At 45.5% G+C, this 22,547-nt stretch overlaps 1 protein-coding gene across 3 annotated transcripts in view; it reads left to right on the plus strand.

Moving 5' to 3' along the window:
• Positions 1-22,547, plus strand: part of LOC121541631 (ankyrin-1) — a 128,946-nt gene that overhangs the window by 104,170 nt on the left and 2,229 nt on the right. For 2 of the 3 annotated variants that reach the window (XM_045208079.1, XM_041850791.2), the window contains exons 35-39: positions 14,484-14,568; positions 15,482-15,556; positions 15,805-15,936; positions 16,105-16,260; positions 21,804-22,458. In XM_045208079.1, the coding sequence (XP_045064014.1) occupies positions 14,484-14,568; positions 15,482-15,556; positions 15,805-15,936; positions 16,105-16,260; positions 21,804-22,458 (1,103 nt within the window). The remainder of the gene's footprint in view (positions 1-14,483; positions 14,569-15,481; positions 15,557-15,804; positions 15,937-16,104; positions 16,261-21,803; positions 22,459-22,547) is intronic. The other variant, XM_045208080.1, reaches the window with a different exon arrangement.

The following is a 22,547-nucleotide window of genomic DNA, read 5'->3' on the forward strand; positions in this document are numbered from 1 at the left end:
TAAATTAAAAAAACATGAAAATGGTGCCGTCTGGTTTGCTTAATATAAGGAATTTGAAATTATGTGTACTTTTATTATTACAATTGATACTTAAGTATATTTTAGCAATTACATTTACCTTTGATAAAGTATATTTAAAACAAATTATTTTAGACTTTTACTGAAGTAGTATTTTACTGGGTGACTTTCAATTTTACTTGAGTCATTTTCTATTAAGGTATCTTTACTTTTACTCAAGTATGACAATTGTGTACTTTTTCCACCACTGAAGAAGAGGCAACCAAAATAAAAACCCACAACAAACTCAAAAACAGGAAGCAAACCAAAAAGGTGAGCAAAACAAAAACAGGGAAGATCAGACAAAGGATTGTTTGTCTAGAACTCAAAATAGGGCGAGCCAACTAAAGGTGTTAACCCTCCGCATCTATCAAGACCACTGGAGCACTGGGCCAGCTTCTCTTAAATAGCACCAGGGCCAACACAGGTGAAATACCTTCCCACTAACGAGATGGCAACCAGCACAGGTGAAACACATACTGACTAACGAGGTGACACCAAGGTGTCAGTTATGCACGCTCAAGTTCAGTTTTTTTGTCTTATTTCTTGTTTGTTTCACACAAAAAATATTTTGCATCTTCAAAGTGGTAGGCATGTTGTGTTACTCAAATGAATTAAACAGGAGGTTACGTTAGAAGATGTCCTCCTCGGTTGGGGGAGAATCACGGAGGAGGAGGCCGTCTGTTACCGGAGGGCGATGAATGAGGATGCCCAGGTAGGAGAGGAGAAACGGCGCCAACAGTGCCGACGACGGAGACCCGAGAGGCAACCCCAAGACATTTTTTTTTGGGGGGGGCACACGGTGTGGACGACGAGGCAGCAGGAGGCAGCGACAGGGCGAATCTGCAGGTTAGGAGAGGAGGCCACCAGGTTACGGGGGCTATTGGTCCAGAGGGAGCAGGAGTTACTTGGTCAGAGGGAGGAGCTACAGGAGGCTATAAGGGAGAAGGAGAGTGTAGAGGCACGGCGAGAGGAGCTGGTTAGGCAGCAGAAGGAGCGGGGGTTTATAAGGGAACCCAGTCCCGCTCCTCGCACCAAGCAAGTGGTGTGTGTCGCCAGCCCGGTCCGGCCTGTTCCTGCCCCTCGCACCAAGCCAGTGGTGCGCGTCGCCAGCCCGGTCCGGCCTGTTCCTGCCCCTCGCACCAAGCCAGTGGTGCGCGTCGCCAGCCCGGTCCGGCCTGTTCCTGTCCCTCGCACCAAACCAGTGGTGCGCGTCGCCAGCCCGGTCCGGCCTGTTCTGACCCTCGCACCAAGCCAGTGGTGCGCGTCGCCAGCCCGGTCCGGCCTGTTCCTGTCCCTCGCACCAAACCAGTGGTGCGCGTCGCCAGCCCGGTCCGGCCTGTTCCTGCCCCTCGCACCAAGCCAGTGGTGCGCGTCGCCAGTCCGGTACGGCCCGTTCCTGCTCCCCGCACCAAACCAGTGGTGCGCGTCGTCAGCCCGGTCCGGCCCGTTCCTGCTCCCTGCACAAGGCCAGTGGTGTGTGTTCCCAGTACGGCACGGCCCGTGCCTGTCCCACCGGAGCCTGGTCCGGCACCGGTCAGCTGCTCCACTCCGGAGCCAGAGCAATCCGCTCCACCGGGGTCCAGTCCTACTCCGGTCAGCGGATCCACTCCGGAGCCAGAGCAATCCGCTTCACCAGGGTCCAGTCCAGCTCCGGTCAGCCGCTCCACTCCGGAGCCAGAGTAGTCCGCTCCACCGGTGCTTGATCCAGCTCCGGTCAGCGGCTCCACTCCGGAGCCAGAGCAGTTCGATCCACCGTCGTCGGGTCCAGCTCCAGTCAGCGGTTCCAGTCCAGACCCAGACGTCAGCCCCTCTCCAGGTTCGGGGTCTCCCACACCAGGGTCCAGACAGGGCTTGGTACGTCGTGGGAGGAAGGAGAGGGGAAGCAGCGCGCCGAGGTCCAGACCAGACCAGGGGCGCAACAGGGAGGTGGAGAGTAGGTGGTGGTCACGCCCGGAGCCGGATCCGCCTCCGAGGCGGAATGCCCACACTGCCCCTACCCTGTTATGTTTATGTGGCGCGGTCGGAGTCCACACCTTTGGGGGGTACTGTCACGCCCTGACTCTAGGACTCATATTTGTTGAGTCAGGGTGTTTATTTTCTGTGTCGTGTTGTGCTATGTTTATTGTCTATGGTTAGATCTAGTATTTATAGATCTATGTTGGCCTGTGTGGTTCCCAATCAGAGGCAGCTGTTGCTCGTTGTCTCTGATTGGGGACAATACTTAGGCAGCCTTTTGGCACCTGTTAGTTGTGGGATCTTGTTCCGTGTAAGGTATGTTATTTGTCTACCTTGTTGTTTTGTCGTGTGTTCAGTACGTAAATAAATATGAATGCATATCACGCTGCGCCTTGGTCCTTCTCGTCCGTAAACGATCGTGACAGTGTTTGAGCCAATCAGTTGTGTCGTGACAAGGTAGGGGGGGTATACAGAAGATAGCCCTACTTGGTTAAAGACTAAGTCCATATTATGGCAAGAACAGCTCAAATAAGCAAAGAGAAATGACAGTCCATCATTACTTTAAGACATGAAGGTTAGTCAATCCGGAAAATTTCAAGAACTTTGAAAGTTTCTTCAAGTGCAGTCTCAAAAATCATCAAGCGCTATGATGAAACTGGCTCTCATGAGGACTGCCACAGGAAAATAAGACCCAGAGTTACCTCTGATGCAGAGGATACGTTCATTAGAGTTACCAGCCTCAGAAATTGCAGCCCAAATAAATGCTTCACAGAGTTCAAGTAACAGACACATATCAACATCAACTGTTCAGAGGAGACTGTGTGAATCAGGCCTTCATGGTCGAATTGTTGCAAAGAAACCACTACTACAGGACACCAATAAGAAGAGACTTGCTTGGGCCAAGAAACATGAGCAATGGACATTATACCGGTGGAAATGTGTCCTTTGGTCTGGAGTCCAAATTTGAGATTTTTGGTTCTAACCGCCATGTCTTTGTGAGACGTGGTGTGGGTGAACTGATTAATGCATGTGTAGTTCCCACCGTAAAGCATGGAGGAGAAGGTGTTATGGTGTGGGGGTGCTTTTTTGGGGGATTTATTTAGATTCAAGGCACACTTAACCAGCATGGCTACCACAGCATTCTGCAGAGATACGCCATCCCATCTGGTTTGGGCTTAGTTGGACTATCATTTGTTTTTCAACAGGACAATGACCTAACACACCTCCAGGCTGTGTAAGGGCTATTTTACCAAGAAGGAGAGTGGTGGAGTGCTGTATCAGATGACCTGTCCTCCACAATCCCCCGAACTCAACCCAATTGAGATGGTTTGGGGTGAGTTGGACGGCAGAGTGAAGGAAAAGCAGCCAACAAGTGCTCAGCATATGTGGGAACTCCTTCAAGACCATTGGAAAAGCATTCCGGGTGAAGCTGGTTGATTGAATGCCGATAGTGTGCAAAGCTGTCATCAAGGCAAAGGGTGGCTATTTGAAGAATCTAAAATATAAAATATATTTTGATTTGTTTAACACTTTTTTAGTTACTACATGATTCCATATGTGTTATTTCATAGTTTTGATGTCTTCACTATTATTCTACAATGTAAAAAATAGTAAAAATAAAGAAAAACCCTTGAATGAGTATGTGTGTCCAAACTTTTGACTGGTACTATTTTATAATTTTGTTATAGTTTTTCTTTCTCTTTTTTTCCCTTCATAGTTGCCTAAAACGCACACGTTTTGAGAAACAGGGGTAAAATAAAGTATGTTTCTAAAACTCTCATCCCCCTGGAATGAGCACAACCAAAACAATACTCATCTCCAACAGAGAAAAACGTACAGTCAAAGTAAATTGTGAGCCAGGGCAACACACTGGCTAAACCCAAAGCACAAAACGTATTGACTGCCCACCGTTGAGAGACAATCAGCAACCAACTTGTCCTTACCACGGACATGTCTAATTTCAAGAGAAAACTCCTGCAAAGTCTGTAGGAACTTTCCTCTCATTTTTTTCCTCAGTTTAATTTGTTTGATTGGGGCCCCCAAAGTCCCCAAAGTCAATGTCATGCTCTAGTACATTTGTCTGAGTTGACACATCTGAGAATAAACCCTGATATTCCAACAGTAGTGCAACAATGTCGCCTTTTTCCTCCAGAGAAGAGTGTGCCAAAAAGACAAAGGTTTTCTAGATTCTCTGAGTTACTCAACCGTCCAATCGGCATAGTGTGTATTGGGCTTTCTTCGTACTCTTGAGGAAGACAATAGTCAACGGTGACAGCAGTGGCCACAGGCAGAACATAACTACCGGTTTCCCCCGACTTCACCGCCCGATCATGGCGGGTGAAGTATGGTTTCAACATGTTGACATGACACACCATACCTGCTCTCCTGTGTGGCGATGATGTAATCCAGATTACCAATTTTTTTCACTATGAGGTAAGGGCCTGAAAAGTGAGCTTGCAACGGTGACCCCAGAACAGGCAACAAAACCAGGACTTGGTCACCCACACTAACGTGTCACCCTGCAACAACCCTCTCTCAGCAAACTCAAAGGACCTCTGACATGATGTCCAAGCACGAGTTCATTAGGACTAAAACAAAGAGATTCCTGAACATTTTTAGTCATTTAGCAGACGCTCTTATCCAGAGCGACTTACAGTTAGTGAGTGCATACATTTTTTCATACTGGTCCCCCGTGGGAATCGAACCCACAACCCTGGCGTTGCAAGCGCCATGCTTTACCAACTGAGCTATACGGGACTACAACCTCCCGAGCTGCAAATAGCACAAGAGGGACCTCTTCATCCCAGTCTTTCGCAAACTCAAAGCAGTAAGCGCTCAACATAGACTTCCGAATGGATGTTGTTGTTGGCTAATCACCACTTGTCCCAAAGCTAGCACCAGTTAGCCTTGAGCTAGCCTCGAGCCAGGCCCATCTCCCAGCTATCCACCTCTCTGTCAACCGGACGGAACCTCCTAGTGTCGACATGGAGCCCCGCCGATCCATCACGACTGGTCTGCTGACGTAATCGTCTGATGAGGTTTCAACAGGCTTCCCGTTGCGACGACCACAAAGATCCATCTGCTAGCACCGGCCCACTAGCACGCGCAATCAACAGCCATGCCTCCTGCTCGCCTGTGCTGTAGCAGCCTACGAACTGCTCCCGGACTTACCTATTGCTGTTCACTGGACCTTATGATCACTCAGCTACACATCTGATGCCAGCTGGACTGTTCCTTTACACGGTACCCCATCCTGTTTAGCCTCAGCCCAAACTTTCGTCGCCATTACCAGTTGTTGTCTTAGCCCTCTCGAATAACACCTGTGATTGCGTTATGCCTCTCTCCCATGTCAATATGCCTAGCCTATTGCTGTTTGGGTTAGTTGTTATTGTACTATTTCACTGTAAAGCCCCCAGTCCCGCTCAACCTGCCTCAGATAGCTTCTTTGTCCCACCCCCCATACACGCGGAGACCGGCTCAATCGGTACCTCCAGTGATGCTATCTCTTTCATCGTTACCCAATGCTTAGGTGTACCTCCACTGTACTCATATCCTTCCATATCCTTGTCTGTACATAATGCCCTGAATCTATTCTACAACGCCCGGAAATCTACCCTGTTTATTCTCTGTACCCAACGCACTAGAAGACCAGTTCTTAAATCCTTTTGCCGTATACTTATTCTATTCCTCCTCTGTTCCTCTGGTGATGTAGAGGTTAACCCAGGCCCTGTAGCCCCCAGTATCACTTCTACTCCCCAGGCGCTATCATTTGTTGACTTCTGTAACCGTAAAAGCCTTGGTTTCTTGCATGTTAACATCAGAAGCCTCCTCCCCAAGTTTGAGTTATTCACTGCGTTAGCACACTCTGCCAACCCTGATGTTCTAGCAGTGTCTGAATCCTGGCTTAGGAAGTCCACCAAAAATTCAAAAATGTCCATCCCGAACTACAACATTTTCCGTCTAGATAGAACTGCCAAAGGGGGCGGAGTTGCAATCTACTGTAGAGATAGCTTGCAGAGCTCTATCATACTATCCAGGTCTGTGCGCAAACAGTTTGAGCTTCTACTTCTAAAAATCCACCTTTCCAGAAATAAGTATTTCACTGTTGCCGCTTGCTACAGACCCCCCTCAGCCCCCAGTTGTGCCCTGGACACCATATGTGAATTGCTTGCCCCCCATCTATCCTCAGAGTTCGTACTGCTTGGTGACCTAAACTGGGATATGCTTAACACCCCGGCCGTCCTACAATCTAAACTAGATGCCCTCAATCTCACACAAATTATCAAGGAACCTACCAGGTACAACCCTAAATCCGTAAACATGGGCACCCTCATAGATATCATCCTGACTAATTTACCCTCTAAATACACCTCCGCTGTCTTCAACCAGGATCTCAGCGATCACTGCCTCATTGCCTGCATCCGTAATGGGTCTGCGGTCAAATGACCACCCCTCATCACTGTCAAACGCTCCCTAAAACACTTCAGCGAGCAGGCCTTTCTAATTGACCTGGCCCGGGTATCCTGCTGCAACATGCCCATGCCCACTCCCCCCCGCTTCTCCTTCACCCAAATTCAGATAGCTGATGTCCTGAAAGAGCTGCAAAATCTGGACCCCTACAAATCAGCTGGGCTAGACAATCTGGACCCTTTCTTTCTAAAATTAGCCGCCGAAATTGTCGTAACCCCTATTACTAGCCTGTTCAACCTCTCTTTCGTATCGTCTGAGATCCCCAGAGATTGGAAAGCTGCCGTGGTCATCCCCCTCTTCAAAGGGGGTGACACTCTAGATCCAAACTGTTACAGACCTATATCCATCCTACCCTGCCTTTCAAAAGTATTTGAAAGCCAAGTTAACAAACAGATCACCAACCACTTTGAATCCCACCGTACCTTCGCTATGCAATCTGGTTTCCGAGCTGGTCATGGGTGCACCTCAGCCACGCTCAAGGTCCTAAACGATATAATAACCGCGATTGATAAAAGACAGTACTGTGCAGCCGTCTTCATCAACCTAGCCAAGGCTTTTGACTCTGTCAATCACCACATTTTTATTGGCAGACTAAATAACCTTGGTTTCTCAACTCACTGCCTCGCCTGGTTCACCAACTACTTTTCAGATAGAGTTCAATGTGTCAAATCAGAGGACCTGTTGTCTGGACCTCTGGCAGTCTCTATGGGGATGCCACAGGGTTCAATTCTCGGGCCGACTCTATTCTCTGTGTATATCAATGATGTCGCTCTTGCTGCTTGTGACTCTCAGATCCACCTCTACGCAGACGACACCATTTTGTATACATCTGGCCCTTCATTGGACACTGTGTTATCAAACTTCCAAACAAGCTTCAATGCCATACAACACTCCTTCCGTGGCCTCCAACTGCTCTTAAACGCTAGTAAAACTAAATGCATGCTCTTCAATCGAACACTGCTTGCACCCGCCCGCCCGACTAGAATCACTACTCTCGGGGAGTCTGACTTAGAATATGTGGACAACAACAAATACCTAGGTGTCTGGTTAGAACGTAAACTCTCCTTTCAGACTCACATTAAGCATCTCCAATGCAAAGTTAAATCTAGAATCGGCTTCCTGTTTCGCAACAAAGCTTCCTTCACTCATGCTGCTAAACATGCCCTCGTAAAACTGACTATCCTATCGATCCTTGACTTCGGCGATGTCATTTACAAAATAGCTTCCAACACTCTACTCAGCAAATTGGATGTAGTCTATCACAGTGCCATCCGTTTTGTCACCAAAGCCCCATATACTACCCACCATTGTGACCTGTACGCTCTTGTTGGCTGGCCCTCACTACATATTCGTCGCCAAACCCACTGGCTCCAGGTCATCTATAAATCACTTCTAGGCAAATCCCTGCCTTATCTTAGCTCATTGGTCACCATAGCAACACCCACCCGTAGTATGCGCTCCAGCAGGTATATCTCACTGGTCATCCCCAAAGCCAACACCTCCTTTGGCCGCCATTCCTTCCAGTTCTCTGCTGCAAATGACTGGAACGAACTACAAAAATCTCGTGAACTTACTCGCTCATACACTTATCATCAGTTGTCAGAGCAGCTTACCGATCAATGTACCTGTACACAGCCCATCTGTAATTAGCCCACCCAACTACCTCATCCCCATATTGTTATTTACATTGTTTTTTATTTTGCTAATTTGCACCCCAGTATCTCTATTTGCACATCATCTTCTGCACATCTATCATTACAGTGTTAATACTAAATTGTAATTATTTTGCACTATGGCCTATTTATTGCCTTACCTCCATAACTTACTACATTTGCACACACTGTATATAGATTTTCTATTTTCTATTGTGTTATTGACTGTACGTTTTTGTTTATTCCATATGTAGCTCTGTGTTGTTGTTGTTTTTATCGCACTGCTTTGCTTTATCTTGGCCAGGTCGCAGTTGTAAATGAGAACTTGTTCTCAACTGGCTTAGCTGGTTAAATAAAAGGTGAAATAAAAAATAAAAAATAAAAATAAAAAGTCTGATGAAATCTCTCAAGAGCACCTTGAGACTCTGGTTGGTAGGCACTAGAGGGGCAATGGGTTACACTCAACTGTTGTAGCACTTGCTGGAAGGCCTTTGACTACCTACGGAAGTCCAAACATTGAAAATAATTTCACCATGGCCTTAACAATACTTGGAGCTGTGATTTTCCTCAGTGGAATGGCCTCAGGGAAATGAGTGGCAGCACACATGATGGTTAAGAGAAATTGGTTACCACTCTTGGCTTTGGGCAAAGGACCTACACAGTCCACCAGAACCCTGCTGAAAGGTTCATCAAAAGCAGGAATAGGCTGCAAAGGTGCAACTGGTACAGCTTGGTTCGGTTTACCCGTCCACTGGCTAACGCGACAGGATTTACAGTAAAACACACCATCCTGTTTCAGACCAGGCCATGAGAAGTTTCGCAAGATACGGTCGTACGTCTTGTTGACCCCAAGATGGCCTGCCATACTACCATTGTGAGCCAACCTCAGTATCTGTCATCAAAGTGTAACTGGAACGACAATTTGAGATACACTGGGCCAATTGTTTTGTTTTCCTCATCAGAACACCATCTCTGTCAAAGTAACCCACACGAATTTCATCATACTACTCTGGACGCATCTCAGCATAAAGAGGGGAGAGGGAAACATCTTTACTCTGTACAGCAATCAGCTGCTTCCTAGACATCGAAGTGTCAACTGTAGGAACCCTCTCTTCCTTCAGTGCTCCTACAAACTCGCTCACCTTTGGGGTTTTCAAATGAGAGGTCAACTCAGGAACTCAACATGGCTTTATGATTCTTTCTTTCGTAATTTACGGAACTGTTGTCTGTATGCCTCTGGGACCAACTCGTAAGCCCGAAGATAGCTTTAACAGTGTCATAATCTGAACTCTGGTCAAGAGGTAAAGCGGCATACACTTTCTGAGCTTTTCCCACAAGAACACTTTGGAGGAGCAGTGACCAAATATCTCGTGGCCATTTTAAGGATGTGGCAATCCGCTCAAACAGAGTAAAATATACATCCACCTCCTTTTTGTTGAAAGGCGGTACAAGTCGGCTGTTCTGACCAAGATCAAACTCTGACTGGATTCGAAGTACTTCCAGATCTATCTCCCTTTGTCGCGCTTCCAGCGCCATCTCTTTCAATCGAATGGCATGCGCATGTTCTTCTTGTTCTTGTTCTAGTCTGGCTGCCCGTTCTTGTTCTTGTTCTTTGGCTGCACGCTCATCTTGTCTTTCCTTGTGCTCTAATTTCTGTTGCTCCCATTTTGCCTTTAGTGCAACCTCTCACAGTTGCACATCTATGGGGTGTACTCTACCACCCATAGGACCCTCTTCATCATCCTCCCTCTCTGGAAGGATTTCCTCTTCCACCAAAGCAGTACCGATCAAATCTTTGACTACTGCTTTTGCGTCTCCAGATGCCACCTTGATGTCATAATGCTTTGCAATTACGAGCAGATTCACCTTTGTACATTTATCTAGCATCTCCCATATAGGGTTTTCAAAAAAATGCTTCCAACTTAATGTCCATGGCTTTATTTTTACTTTATTAGCCTGTGTGTTTATGCAACTTTCAAAATGATTCCACCAATCTTATAACCCCTCAGGGTGGATGTCAGTGACATAAACTCTACCACAAAAGTATATTTTGAACACTCAAATATCTGGGCACAGCAGAGCTTCCGATTAGGTGATTAGAGCAACTACCATACTCATGGGAAACACGATCCCAGATGAGCCACCATTTTGTTCCCCAGCTAGAAAACCAAGAATGTTGCTCAAACAGAAGGGGGAATTAACAGAGTCACTGACCAACCAAAACAAAACAGGTGGGGTTTTAGAAGGGGTTCTGAAAGACACTCATGGGGGTGTCCACTGAAAGTTGACTAGCAACAACAACTGGAACCTAAAAGACACCCACCATGAGCACCCACTAAATATGCCCAAGAAGATGCAAACAAAAGAAGAACCCACACCAAACTTAAATACAGGAGCAAACCAAAAAGGTGAGTGAAAGGAAAACAGGGAAGATCAGACAAAGGATTGTTTGTCTAGAAATCAAATTAGGGAGCGCCAACTAAAGGCGTTAACCCTCTACATCTATCATGACCACTGAAGCACTGGGCTAGCAACTCTTAAATAGCACCTGCACCAGCACAGGTGAAACACCCACTAACGAGATGGCAACCAGCACAGGTGTATACTGACTACCGAGGTGACACCAATCGGTTGTTAAAGTCTAACCTCAAAACATAAATGGAAAAACCAATGCCTGTAACAGAAAACTCCACATGTGAAAACCTAACTTTCACATGTGAAAAACAATCACATGTAAAATTCGCAGTTTCATGTGAAATACTTTCACGTGATTTGTTTTTCACATGTGAACTTGTAATTTCACATGTGAAAGTGATATCAAATTTGCAGTTTCACATGTAAGAAAACTCCAAATTTACGGCAATGTTTGTAAACAAAGTAAAGGTATACAAACGCTGTATAGCCTGAAAACATTGTTACAAATATAATTTTGATACCATGGATGGTCAGTCCTTGCATCCATAACATAGTATATGGATTTGAGATTGGTTGCATTTCTCCAGCCCTGTGGCTGGGAAAACACTTTGTTAACGTTTCAATTACGGCAATGTTTCCTAAACTCAGGACCCCAAGGGGTGCTCCTTTCATTTTTTGTCCTAGCACTACACAGCTGATTCAAATAATTAAAGCTATATGAATAGTTGATTATTTCAATCAGGTGTGTAGTGCTAGGGCAAAAACCAAAACGTGCACCGAGTTTGGGAAACACTGAATTAATGATTTATGCTTTAAGCACCTTTAATAGAGTAATAGTGTTATTATATGGTGCCATCCTCTAGTGAGTGAGTTACTTTTGTGCCATTAATATCAAGCAACACTTCTGAAGTTGAGAACAAAATTCTTAGTATTGTAAACAAAAATAATGATATTTAAAGCAAAACATAAACCCAAAAGTATTGATATAAAAATAACATTTCAAATGCGAGAGCAAATTGCAAATAGATGCAATGAAATGGAACACCTCCCTCTTTCCTGCAATTGTGTTTGTTTATGTTACCCTGGCCTTTGCTTTCGCTGCCTTTTTTACAGTTGCACGTTTTGGAACATTCATTCCAGAAACATAGCTCCCTATATCCCACTGCTGGTTTGCCTCTGAAGCTAAGCAGGGTCTGTCCTGGTTAGTCCCTGGATGGGACACCAGATATAGCTGGAAGCTGTGAAAAATAAACGTGTGAAAAAGATATGTCACATGTGGGGATTCTTTTTTTCACATGACGAAAAAACACGTGATTTTTTCATGTTGTTTTTTGTAAGGTTACAAATGAGACTACCTACACCAGTGGTTCTCAAACCTCTCCTCAGGGACCCCCAGCCAGTTCATGTATTTGATCTATTCCAGAACTAGCACACCTGATTCAACTTGTCAACTAATCATCAAGCCCTGGACTACGTGAATCAGGTGAACTTGTTCAGGGCTAAAACAAAATTGTGAAACGTCTAAGGGGGTCCCCAAGGAGAGGTTAGAGAACCACTGACCTAAACCATCTAAACCGGAACAACCATCTCAGTAAAAGGTGCAATAAGTCCAACTGCTAACATATTGGATTTGTTTAGAAAACTGTATGTTATTTATCTTTGTGTAGCATAAGATCAATCAATCAATGTGCATGCAAAAACACACATATTGAAGCAAACAATTCAAAGAAATCTACCTGCAAAAAGCATACAGGGAAATATGATAATGATGGGTGTGGTTTCTGAGAGTGTGTGATTATTGTTCCTTTATATTCAGAATATTGTGTACAAAAATGTACCATTATACTAGATTATCTGCACATGTACCCTAAAAGGTACCAAACAATACCATTTCAGATCATATGTGTATCTCTGAAGGTACATTATGTGTATTTTTATATTTTTGTACCACTGGGAACAATACTGGGAACAATGCAATATACACTGACCATACCCCTTTTTCTAAGAGTGTAGAGTCATTCATTTTATGGAAATTATGAATGGGGTGTTTTTCTGCTTTAATGTTGCTGTTGATTGATTTGTTGGTTCTCAGTCAACAAAGGATGTTGCAATATCTCATGGGAAGCTCTGTCTGCATCTTCCTCAGCTGATGCATGATCAGTTGAACTTTGAAGGCTTAAAAAAGACAATAATTAAATACAGACTGTAAAAGATACCGTATCTAAAAAGAGACTAGTCAGACTATTGATTGGCAGTTCAAAAGCAAAGATGAACTGAATATTTTTATGTGCCATTGCTAATTTAAGCTTTTTTTTTTTATCTCAAATGCAGTTTTGTTGCCACTAAGCAGCGCAAGAAACCACATGCAAAAATTTTCTTCGACAACCTTGGGAGAAATTGCATGTACACTGAACAAAAATATAAACGCAACATGCAACAATTTCTAAGATTTAATTGAGTTATAGTTTGTATAAGGAAACCAGTCAATTGAAATAAATAAATTAGGCCCTAATCGATGGATATCACATGACTGGGAATACAGATATGCATCTGTGGGTCACAGATACCTTTAAAAAAGGTAGGGGCGTGGATCAGAAAACCAGTCAGTATTTGGTGTGAATACCATTTGCTTCATGCAGCGCGACACATCTCCTTCGCATAGAGTTGATCAGGCTGTTGATTGTGGCCTCTGGAATGTTGTCCCATTCCTCTTCAATGGCTGTGCGGAGTTGCTGGATATCGGCGGCAACTGGAACACGCTGTCTTACAGGTTGATCCAGAGCATCCCAAACATGCTCAATGGGTGACATGTCTGGTGAGTATGTAGGCCATGGAAGAACTGGAACATTTTCAGCTTCCAGGAATTGTGTACAGATCCTTGCGACATGGGGCCATGCATTATCATGTTGAAACATGAGGTGATGGCGGCGAATGAATGGCACGACAATGGGCCTCAGGAGCTCGTCACGGTATCTCTGTGAATTCAAATTGCCATCGATAAAATGCAATTGTGTTCGTTGTCCGTAGCTTATGCCAGCCCATGCCATAACCCCACCGCCACCATGGGGCAGTCTGTTCACAACGTTGACATCAGCAAACCGCTCGCCCACATGACGCCATACACGCCATCTGCCCAGTACAGTTGAAACCGGGATTCATTCATGAAGAGCACACTATTCCAGCGTGCCAGTGGCCATCGAAGGTGAGCATTTGCCCACTGAAGTCGGTTACGACGTCGAACTGCAGTCAGGTCAAGAACCTGGTGAGGACGACGAGCACGCAGATGAGCTTCCCTGAGACGGTTTCTGACAGTTTGTGCAGAAATGCTTCGGTTGTGCAAACCCACGGTTTCATCAGCTGTCCAGGTGGCTGGTCTTAGACATCCCACAGGTGAAGCTGGATGTGGAGGTCCTGGGCTGGTGTGGTTACATGTGGTCTGCGGTTGTGAGGCCGGTTGGACGTGCTGCCAAATTCTCTAAAATGACATTGGACATGGCTTATGGTAGAGAAATGAACATTCAATTTTCTGGCAACTGCTCTGGTGGACATTCCTGCAGTCAGCATGCCAATTGCATACTCCCTCAAAACTTGAGACATCTGTGGCATTGTGTTGTGTGACAAAACTGCACATTTTAGAGTGGCCTTCAGCTTCTTGATATGCCACACCTGTCAGGTGGATTATCTTGTCAAAGGGGACAATGCTTACTACCAGGGATGTAAACAAATTTCAGCACCACAGTTCAGAGAAATAAGCTTTTTGTGCATATGGAAAATTGATGGGATCTTTTATTTCAGCTCATGAAACATGGGACCAACACTTTACATGTTACGTTCATATTTTTATTCAGTATATTTTAGAGATAGCAGTACCCATATCTAGTCAGTGATATGTATTTGCTTTTGTTACTGTGTCCCTTGTTTGTGGTCCAGGTTGTGGGGAGTGAGGAGCGGAGGCGAACACTGACCCCATTGGCCCTGAGGGAGCGCTACAACACGCTGAACGAGCCCGGTCTGGGTAAGTCTTGCCATGCCTGTCCAGAAGCCCTCTCCCTAATATACAGAAGGAGACAGGGCCTGAATGTTTCACCCCTACTCCCCTGCTTCCCAGTCTATTACGCATGAGCCTTGGATGCAACGCACTGCTCTACTGAGCCCCAGAATACACAGCAGTGCGATGATGGCGCCATATTGATTATGTGCCAAAGATGAGCTAATACCTACACATCCAAACAGCTCTATGGAAAACTAAAGCCATTCCAGAGTCCTGGTAACATTAGTACTGAATGACCTGTTATGGTTTGCATGGCGCTGGTGCTGGTCGCTCCACTGCGAGTCCTGTTAGCATGGCGGATATTTAGCATTTAGCTCAGCGCTGGGAATGGGCGGGTCCTTGCAGTGGAGCCAGACAGAGGAGCCCTCTGATTGGCCCATGGTAGACGAGCCGAGATAGGAAGGAGTGCTCGTTGGTTACATGGTGAAGATGAGAGCAGGGCCTTTTCTGTCTATCTGAGCACAGCGCTGCTACCTTGCACCTCAGTTCCCTATGGTTATGTTGCGCTAACAGAAGGGAATGGTGTCTGAATGAATTTCTTCTCTACCTACCTCTAACCTACCCTGCCTATAGTCTGCTAACACATAAAGATTGTATGGGCAAAAACACTATACTCTGCGGGTAATACTTATTCCCTTCAACAGACCAGTGCTTTCTGTCAAGGTAAGTTTGCTGTTATCTCTTTTAATAGCAACTGATTTTAGTGGGTTTGATATGTTGGGTAATCTCCTGTATTGAGTAACTTGAAAATATCTGTAAAAATGATATCTTATTTTTTGCCATACTGTTTGCACCCCTTACACAGTGTTAAGTCGTGTAGTTGTGATTGAGTCCTACATTTAAAGTAGATGTTCTGAAGTTATCTTTTTTTCCTCAGCTACAGTGAACGCCATGGAGAGGACCGAGCTCAAGATCTCCCTCATATCTGAACAGCTGGGATTGAGCTGGGCAGGTCAGTGCTCCTATACATGGGTGATACTCCCGTGTGGCTCAGTTGGTAGAGCATGGCGCTTGCAACGCCAGGGTTGTGAGTTTGATTCCCACGGGGGACCATTACGAAAATGTATGCACTCACTACTGTAAGTCACTCTGGAAAAGAGCGTATACTGAAATGTAATACTGTATGTATAGTCTACTATATGTGATAAGATAAACTTAGATACGTATATGATATACTGAATTAATTTTTCTCTCTCTCAGAGTTGGCACGGGAGCTGCATTTTGGTGTGGATGACATTAACAGAATCAGGGTGGAGAATCCTAACTCCCTCCTGGACCAGAGTTCAGCCCTGCTCAACCTGTGGGCTGGCCGGGAGGGCAAGAGGGCCAAGAGTGAGTCTGTCTGTCTGTCTGTGTCTCTCTTTCTGTCTGTCTCTCGCTCGCTCGCTCGCTCTCTCTCTCTGTCTGTCTGTCTGTGTTACTACAGTCCCCCACCTCTTCCTTCCTTAACTTATTTTCCGACCCCTCTCTCTCCTTTCCTTCCTTCTTTCCCTCTGTCAGTGGAGAGTCTATATGGGGCTTTGAAGAATATTGACCGTTCAGACATTGTGAGTTCTGTGGAGGGCCAGCCACAGGCCGGGGCCGGGGCCTCAGAGGAGGGGGCCTGCAGACTGGCTGACCGTGACTCCACCCTGCTCTCCCCCAGTGTTATCAATGGTAAGAGACACATACAGAGAGGTGTGTGCGCGCGCACACACACACACATACACACATGGGCGCAACTTTGGTTTTAGAAGTGGGGGGACATATCTTTTTTAATTTTTTTATCCAGTCGGATAAACACTCCAAACAGCCTACCCGACCGCTCAGAGGCATCCGCATGGTCCTAAAGCACACCGTTGCCTCATTTTGTATCACATTCCAATGATAAAACTTGGGGGGACAAAAATGCAATTTCAGAATGTGGGGGGGGGCATGTCCCCCCGTCCCCAGTGAAAGTTGCGCCCCTGCATACACACCATTCTCCATGACTCCGACTCCAGTGTCAGCAATAGTAAGAGCAACAATCCTCATATTCTGATCTAACTTACTGTCATTAAGGGTAAGAATGCACCCCACATTCCACCAACCAATGTAATCAATAGTATGCATATACCACACTTGCCTCTAGTAATGTCAGTGGTTAAAACAAGATCAATGAGAAGACCATTACTCTTCTAAGGTGTATGGGTAACACAGATTGAACCATATCTCTGTTGCTCTACAAGAGATCATGGACACAGGTTGTCCACCTGTAGTCTACAAGCCACAAGTTATTAGGCATCCATTTTTCAGAAGGGGTAAGTGGATATTGGGCTGCATGGTTGATCGCTGCTGATGATTCTCAAGGGATTTTGATTAACGGCTGAGGAATGATGCGATTTCCATCATAACCCAGTGATACAGTGGGGAAAAAAAGTATTTAGTCAGCCACCAATTGTGCAAGTTCTCCCACTTAAAAAGATGAGAGAGGCCTGTAATTTTCATCATAGGTACATGTCAACTATGACAGACAAAATGAGGGAAAAATTTCCAGAAAATCACATTGTAGGATTTTTTAATGAATTTATTTGCAAATTATGGTGGAAAATAAGTATTTGGTCAATAACAAAAGTTTCTCAATACTTTGTTATATACCCTTCGTTGGCAATGACACATGTCAAACATTTTCTGTAAGTCTTCACAAGGTTTTCACACACTGTTGCTGGTATTTTGGCCCATTCCTCCATGCAGATCTCCTCTAGAGCAGTGATGTTTTGGGGCTGTCGCTGGGCAACACAGACTTTCAACTCCCTCCAAAGATTTCCTATGGGGTTGAGATCTGGAGACTGGCTAGGCCACTCCAGGACCTTGAAATGCTTCTTACGAAGCCACTCCTTCGTTGCCCGGGCGGTGTGTTTGGGATCATTGTCATGCTGAAAGACCCAGCCACGTTTCATCTTCAATGCCCTTGCTGATGGAAGGAGGTTTTCTCTCAAAATCTCACGATACATGGCCCCATTCATTCTTTCCTTTACACGGATCAGTCGTCCTGGTCCCTTTGCAGAAAAAACAGCCCCAAAGCATGATGTTTCCACCCCCATGCTTCACAGTAGGTATGGTGTTCTTTGGATGCAACTCAGCATTCTTTGTCCTCCAAACACGACGAGTTGAGTTTTTACCCGAAAAGTTCTATTTTGGTTTCATCTGACCATATGACATTCTCCCAATCCTCTTCTGGATCATCCAAATGCACTCTAGCAAACTTCAGACGGGCCTGGACATGTACTGGCTTAAGCAGGGGGACACGTCTGGCACTGCAGGATTTGAGTCCCTGGCGGCCTAGTGTGTTACTGATGGTAGGCTTTGTTACTTTGGTCCCAGCTCTCTGCAGGTCATTCACTAGGTCCCCCCGTGTGGTTCTGGGATTTTTGCTCACCGTTCTTGTGATCATTTTGACCCCACGGGGTGAGATCTTGCGTGGAGCCCCAGATCGAGGGAGATTATCAGTGGTCTTGTATGTCTTCCATTTCCTAATAATTGCTCCCACAGTTGATTTCTTCAAACCAAGCTGCTTACCTATTGCAGATTCAGTCTTCCCAGCCTGGTGCAGGTCTACAATTTTGTTTCTGGTGTCCTTTGACAGCTCTTTGGTCTTGGCCATAGTGGAGTTTGGAGTGTGACTGTTTGAGGTTGTGGACAGGTGTCTTTTATACTGATAACAAGTTCAAACAGGTGCCATTAATACAGGTAACGAGTGGAGGACAGAGGAGCCTCTTAAAGAAGTTACAGGTCTGTGAGAGCCAGAAATCTTGCTTGTTTGTAGGTGACCAAATACTTATTTTCCACCATAATTTGCAAATAAATGCATTAAAAATCCTACAATGTGATTTTCTTGATTTTTTTTTCTCAATTTGTCTGTCATAGTTGACGTGTACCTATGATGAAAATTACAGGCCTCTCTCATCTTTTTAAGTGGGAGAACTTGCACAATTGGTGGCTGACTAAATACTTTTTTTCCCCACTGTATGTCAGCATGTAAGCATTTCCTTACTGCATTTTGCTGACAGCCATCGTTTCAGTTTCACTGTTCCACCCTCATTGTTCATGCTTTAGGCCTGAACATAAAGGTCTCACATGACATTATATGGGATATGAAGATAAAACTTGAAGACAAATGTAATTTGAAATGGCACAGTTCTACACATTCAGTTAATTAGGACAGACTAAAACATACATCTTAACTGTGTTTGGGGTTTAAGTCTGGCATATGGATGAGTCAGATATGCATGGATGCGTATATGTGTTTGTGTGTGTGTGTGTGTGTGTGTGTGTGTGTGTGTGTGTGTGTTGCTGGGATGAACACTCCCTTCCTAAGTGGCACTAGTACACAGTTTGTGTGCTCTGGGCCTCCATACCTTGTTCCTTTGTTACTCCCCTCTGTCTCTCCTAGATCTGTCCCTCTCTCTCTCTTTCTCTCTGTGTCTGTGACATGTCATATCTGCTGCCCAGCCGCCCTCCTCTTCCTCCTCCTCACAGCTCTTCCACTTCGACCTCTGACCTCATATCGACCTCATGTTGACCTCCTGGGCCTCTCCTCTCTCCTGTCATCTTATTTTCCCGCGTTCTCGTGTTCAGTCCAGCGGGACCCTCACCTCCTCTCTCGAAGTAGCGCTGTGTCGATGCATGTGCATGCTGCCTGCCTCTCTCTGTGTCTCGCATCAGGGAAAAGTGTATTTCTCTAGGTTCTGGGAGGGTCAGTGTTGATGTGGGGTGGAGGGGTGTCAAAATAAAGGTTTGCTGTTTTGGAATAAGAACTGTGTATTTGCATGGCATGCTTTCTGTATGACTATTTCTCTATGTGTATTTTACTTTCTCTTGTTTCTCTGTATTGTCAAACTTGTTTTAAATGCTGTATTAACACCTTCAATCTCAGTAGTTTTCTGTTAACTCTATGGTGTTGATTTTATGCTAGGCTGTAACCCATGGTTGACTGCACAGCACATAATATTCTCAAAATAATGTAGCTGTGACATGACAGCTTTGTCATTAAGACAACGTTGTCATAATGTTACAGATACATTGTTAGAATGTTATGTGCTAGCTGCTGTGTTCTATGGTGTGGTGTGGTGGAGTGTGTGTGCCTGGGTGTGTGTGTGTGTTCACGAGTACAGTGACCTGTGAACTGTGGGTGTGTTTTCATGTGTCTCGTTTGCGTGTGTGTTGTACATAAGTGGATAGTGCTGTGCATTGTGTTGTGTGTGTGTGTGTTTGTGTGTTTGCAGATTTACAATCTATGTGGAGTTGTTGTGCTTCACTATGTGTTGTATCGTAAGTGTCTTTAAATTGGGAGGTACATTAAGGACTAACCCAGATAAACCATCATAATTCAAACTCATTTCCCCATAATCTGCTTCATTCAAAGTGCATCTCTACCCCTCATTATCCTCACCTCTACCGTCTCTATACTGTACCATCTCTATACCATCCCAGAAACACACACACACACAGACTAACACACTTTTACAGTTATACTATTGGCCGTAGGCATAAACACTGAAAGAAATGAAGCCAAACTTCATTCAATATTCCAGTGTCCATGAACACTTCAGTTCCTTCTTCACCTTATTACCACATTACAACATACTCATTATCACCTACAACACAGACTCTCAAGAGAGAGATATACAAAGGAGAGACAGTGAAAGGCTTTTTAAAGGTAGACTTAGCAAACTGATGTTGCCACGAGCAGCACCGCAGGTATTGAGATGAGCGAGATGCAAGACTTTGCTCTCACACAGTCACACACCGTATCTGCGCATGTGCACGGGTTCGCTTCACGCTGCTACAGCGTGGTAGCCATGTGACCAAAACAGCAGAGAAGTTGAGCCTTGTGCGTCAACGCTCTTAGTTGTTATGGAAATTGACCCACTATGCCGTTTACTTTCTTCATCTACGTCATATCGCTGAGTCTACCTTTAAGATAGACAGAACAGAGAAAGTCGATGATGATGGGAGACGGACAGACAGATGGACGGACAGACGGATGGGCAGATGGATGGACAGCCAGACAGAGATGAACTTACAAGCAGAAATGCGGGCTCTATTTACAGCTTTGCCTACAATTAGAAACTCACATAAAAGCATATTTACACTGAAATATAGATCAACAAATCAAATCAATTTCACAACATAAACCTATTTTTGGAAGTAAAATTGTGTTTGTGAATGTGTGTGTGTGAGTGTGAGTTCTGTGAGTGTGTGTTGAATTTGTGTGTCCTGTTTGAGTGTGTAATGTGTGTGTGTGTGTGTGCGCGCTTGTGTATATGTTTGTGTGGAGGTGAGAGCAAGTGCAAGCAACTTCCAATTTTCTCAGCAGAATCGACATCCTCCTGACCCTCTCACTTGTGATCAGGTTTGGAACGATAATGGAATTTTGTATCCTGATATCTCAATGATAATAGTATCACGATAATCAGTTTTTATCACGATAATAGACATTGAAGGGACACTTTATCAGACAATAAACCCTTTTTGAGGAAGGTGGATGTATTTTAATCTAAATGTTGTTGCCAATAGCCAATTTAGAACAATTGAAAATTATATTGCGATAACAAGGACATAATGAAATTCAGTATCATAGGTATCGTTGAACACGTTTATCGTGGTAAATTGTTAGTATCGATTATCGTGCCAACCCAACTGACCCCAAACACCCCACTCTCTTCCTATCTTGGATGACATTTTCAACCACTACCCCTTTCCCACAGACAATGGACGAGACTCCACTTCTATCCCCCTATTCCCTAATATAACACCTGCTACTCTCAGGGTGAACATCAAGCTGTTTCCCAATACTGTAAAACTGCTTCCTTTCCACACATTCTCTCCATCAGAACCACTGATGGATCATCAATAGATCAGTGGTCTTCAAAATCACTGTTTTTCATGGAAAGTGAGACAAGACTAAACATTTGGAAAGTGATTAGATTTTTTCACTACAACCGATTCCAAGAAGGTGCCAGTGAGTATGTGTGCCTCCTTGGAACTGGAAGTATTGAAAACAAATCTAGTCACTTTCTCTTTCCCAGCATATTGTGACACTGGATAGAGCCCCTCTGTTTCCTGCAGAGAAACAGTCCCACTACACCCACATCCCTGTCTAACCCTCCCCTAACTCCCCCACCACTGCACCTGCGTGGTGTTAGTCTCCCTCTCTCTTTATCTCGCCTCCTTCCCAGGTTACGGGCTTGTGCAGGAGGAGCTGCTCTCCCCAGCCTCCATGCAGTACAGTCTGCCCTCTCCACTGGGAGCTGAGCCCTACTGGCAGGAGGTCTCCAGCATGGAGTGTGCCCCAATCGCCACCACCGAAGAAGACACCCTGATGGAGATGTCGGACGTGCAGGTGTGGCCTTCGGGGGTCAGCCCCTCCCTGGTCACAGTGGAGGACTCGTCCCTGGATGGCAGCAGCCGAGCTGATGACTCGGAGGGGGCCACCCTGTCCCTGCCCTGCAGCCTGGGGCGGCCCAGCAGTGGGGCCAGTGGCTCCATCATGGAGCTGGAGGAGGAGGAAGAGGAGGAAGGGGAAGTAGAGGAGGTGGAGGAGGTGCGGCAGGAGCCGGCGCTGGCGGACAGGGACAGGGTGAGGGCCAGTGGTGCCGTGCCAAAGGTCAACCTGAATGGCCAGCTGGGAGGTCAGAGGTCGGAGGGCAGGAAGGTGGAGGTAGCAGCATCAGTGGCGGGCAGCAGTGTGACTGGAGGAGGAGCGAGGGGAGGAGGAGGACTAAGACAGAGTTCAGAGGAAGGGCTTTCTGTTGTTGCAGGGCAGCAGGTTTACGCCCAGCTGTGTGAGATGTCAGGACTGAGCCGAGCCATGGAGCACAACGGAGACAACAGGTGAGACTCAGTCAGGGGTTCAGACTGGTCTAGCCAGACAGACCTTATTCTCTGTATGTGTGTACTGAATCCATATTCAAAACTCAATC

Source organism: Coregonus clupeaformis, chromosome 27 (assembly GCF_020615455.1).
Source record: "Coregonus clupeaformis isolate EN_2021a chromosome 27, ASM2061545v1, whole genome shotgun sequence".
Taxonomy (NCBI): domain Eukaryota; kingdom Metazoa; phylum Chordata; class Actinopteri; order Salmoniformes; family Salmonidae; genus Coregonus; species Coregonus clupeaformis.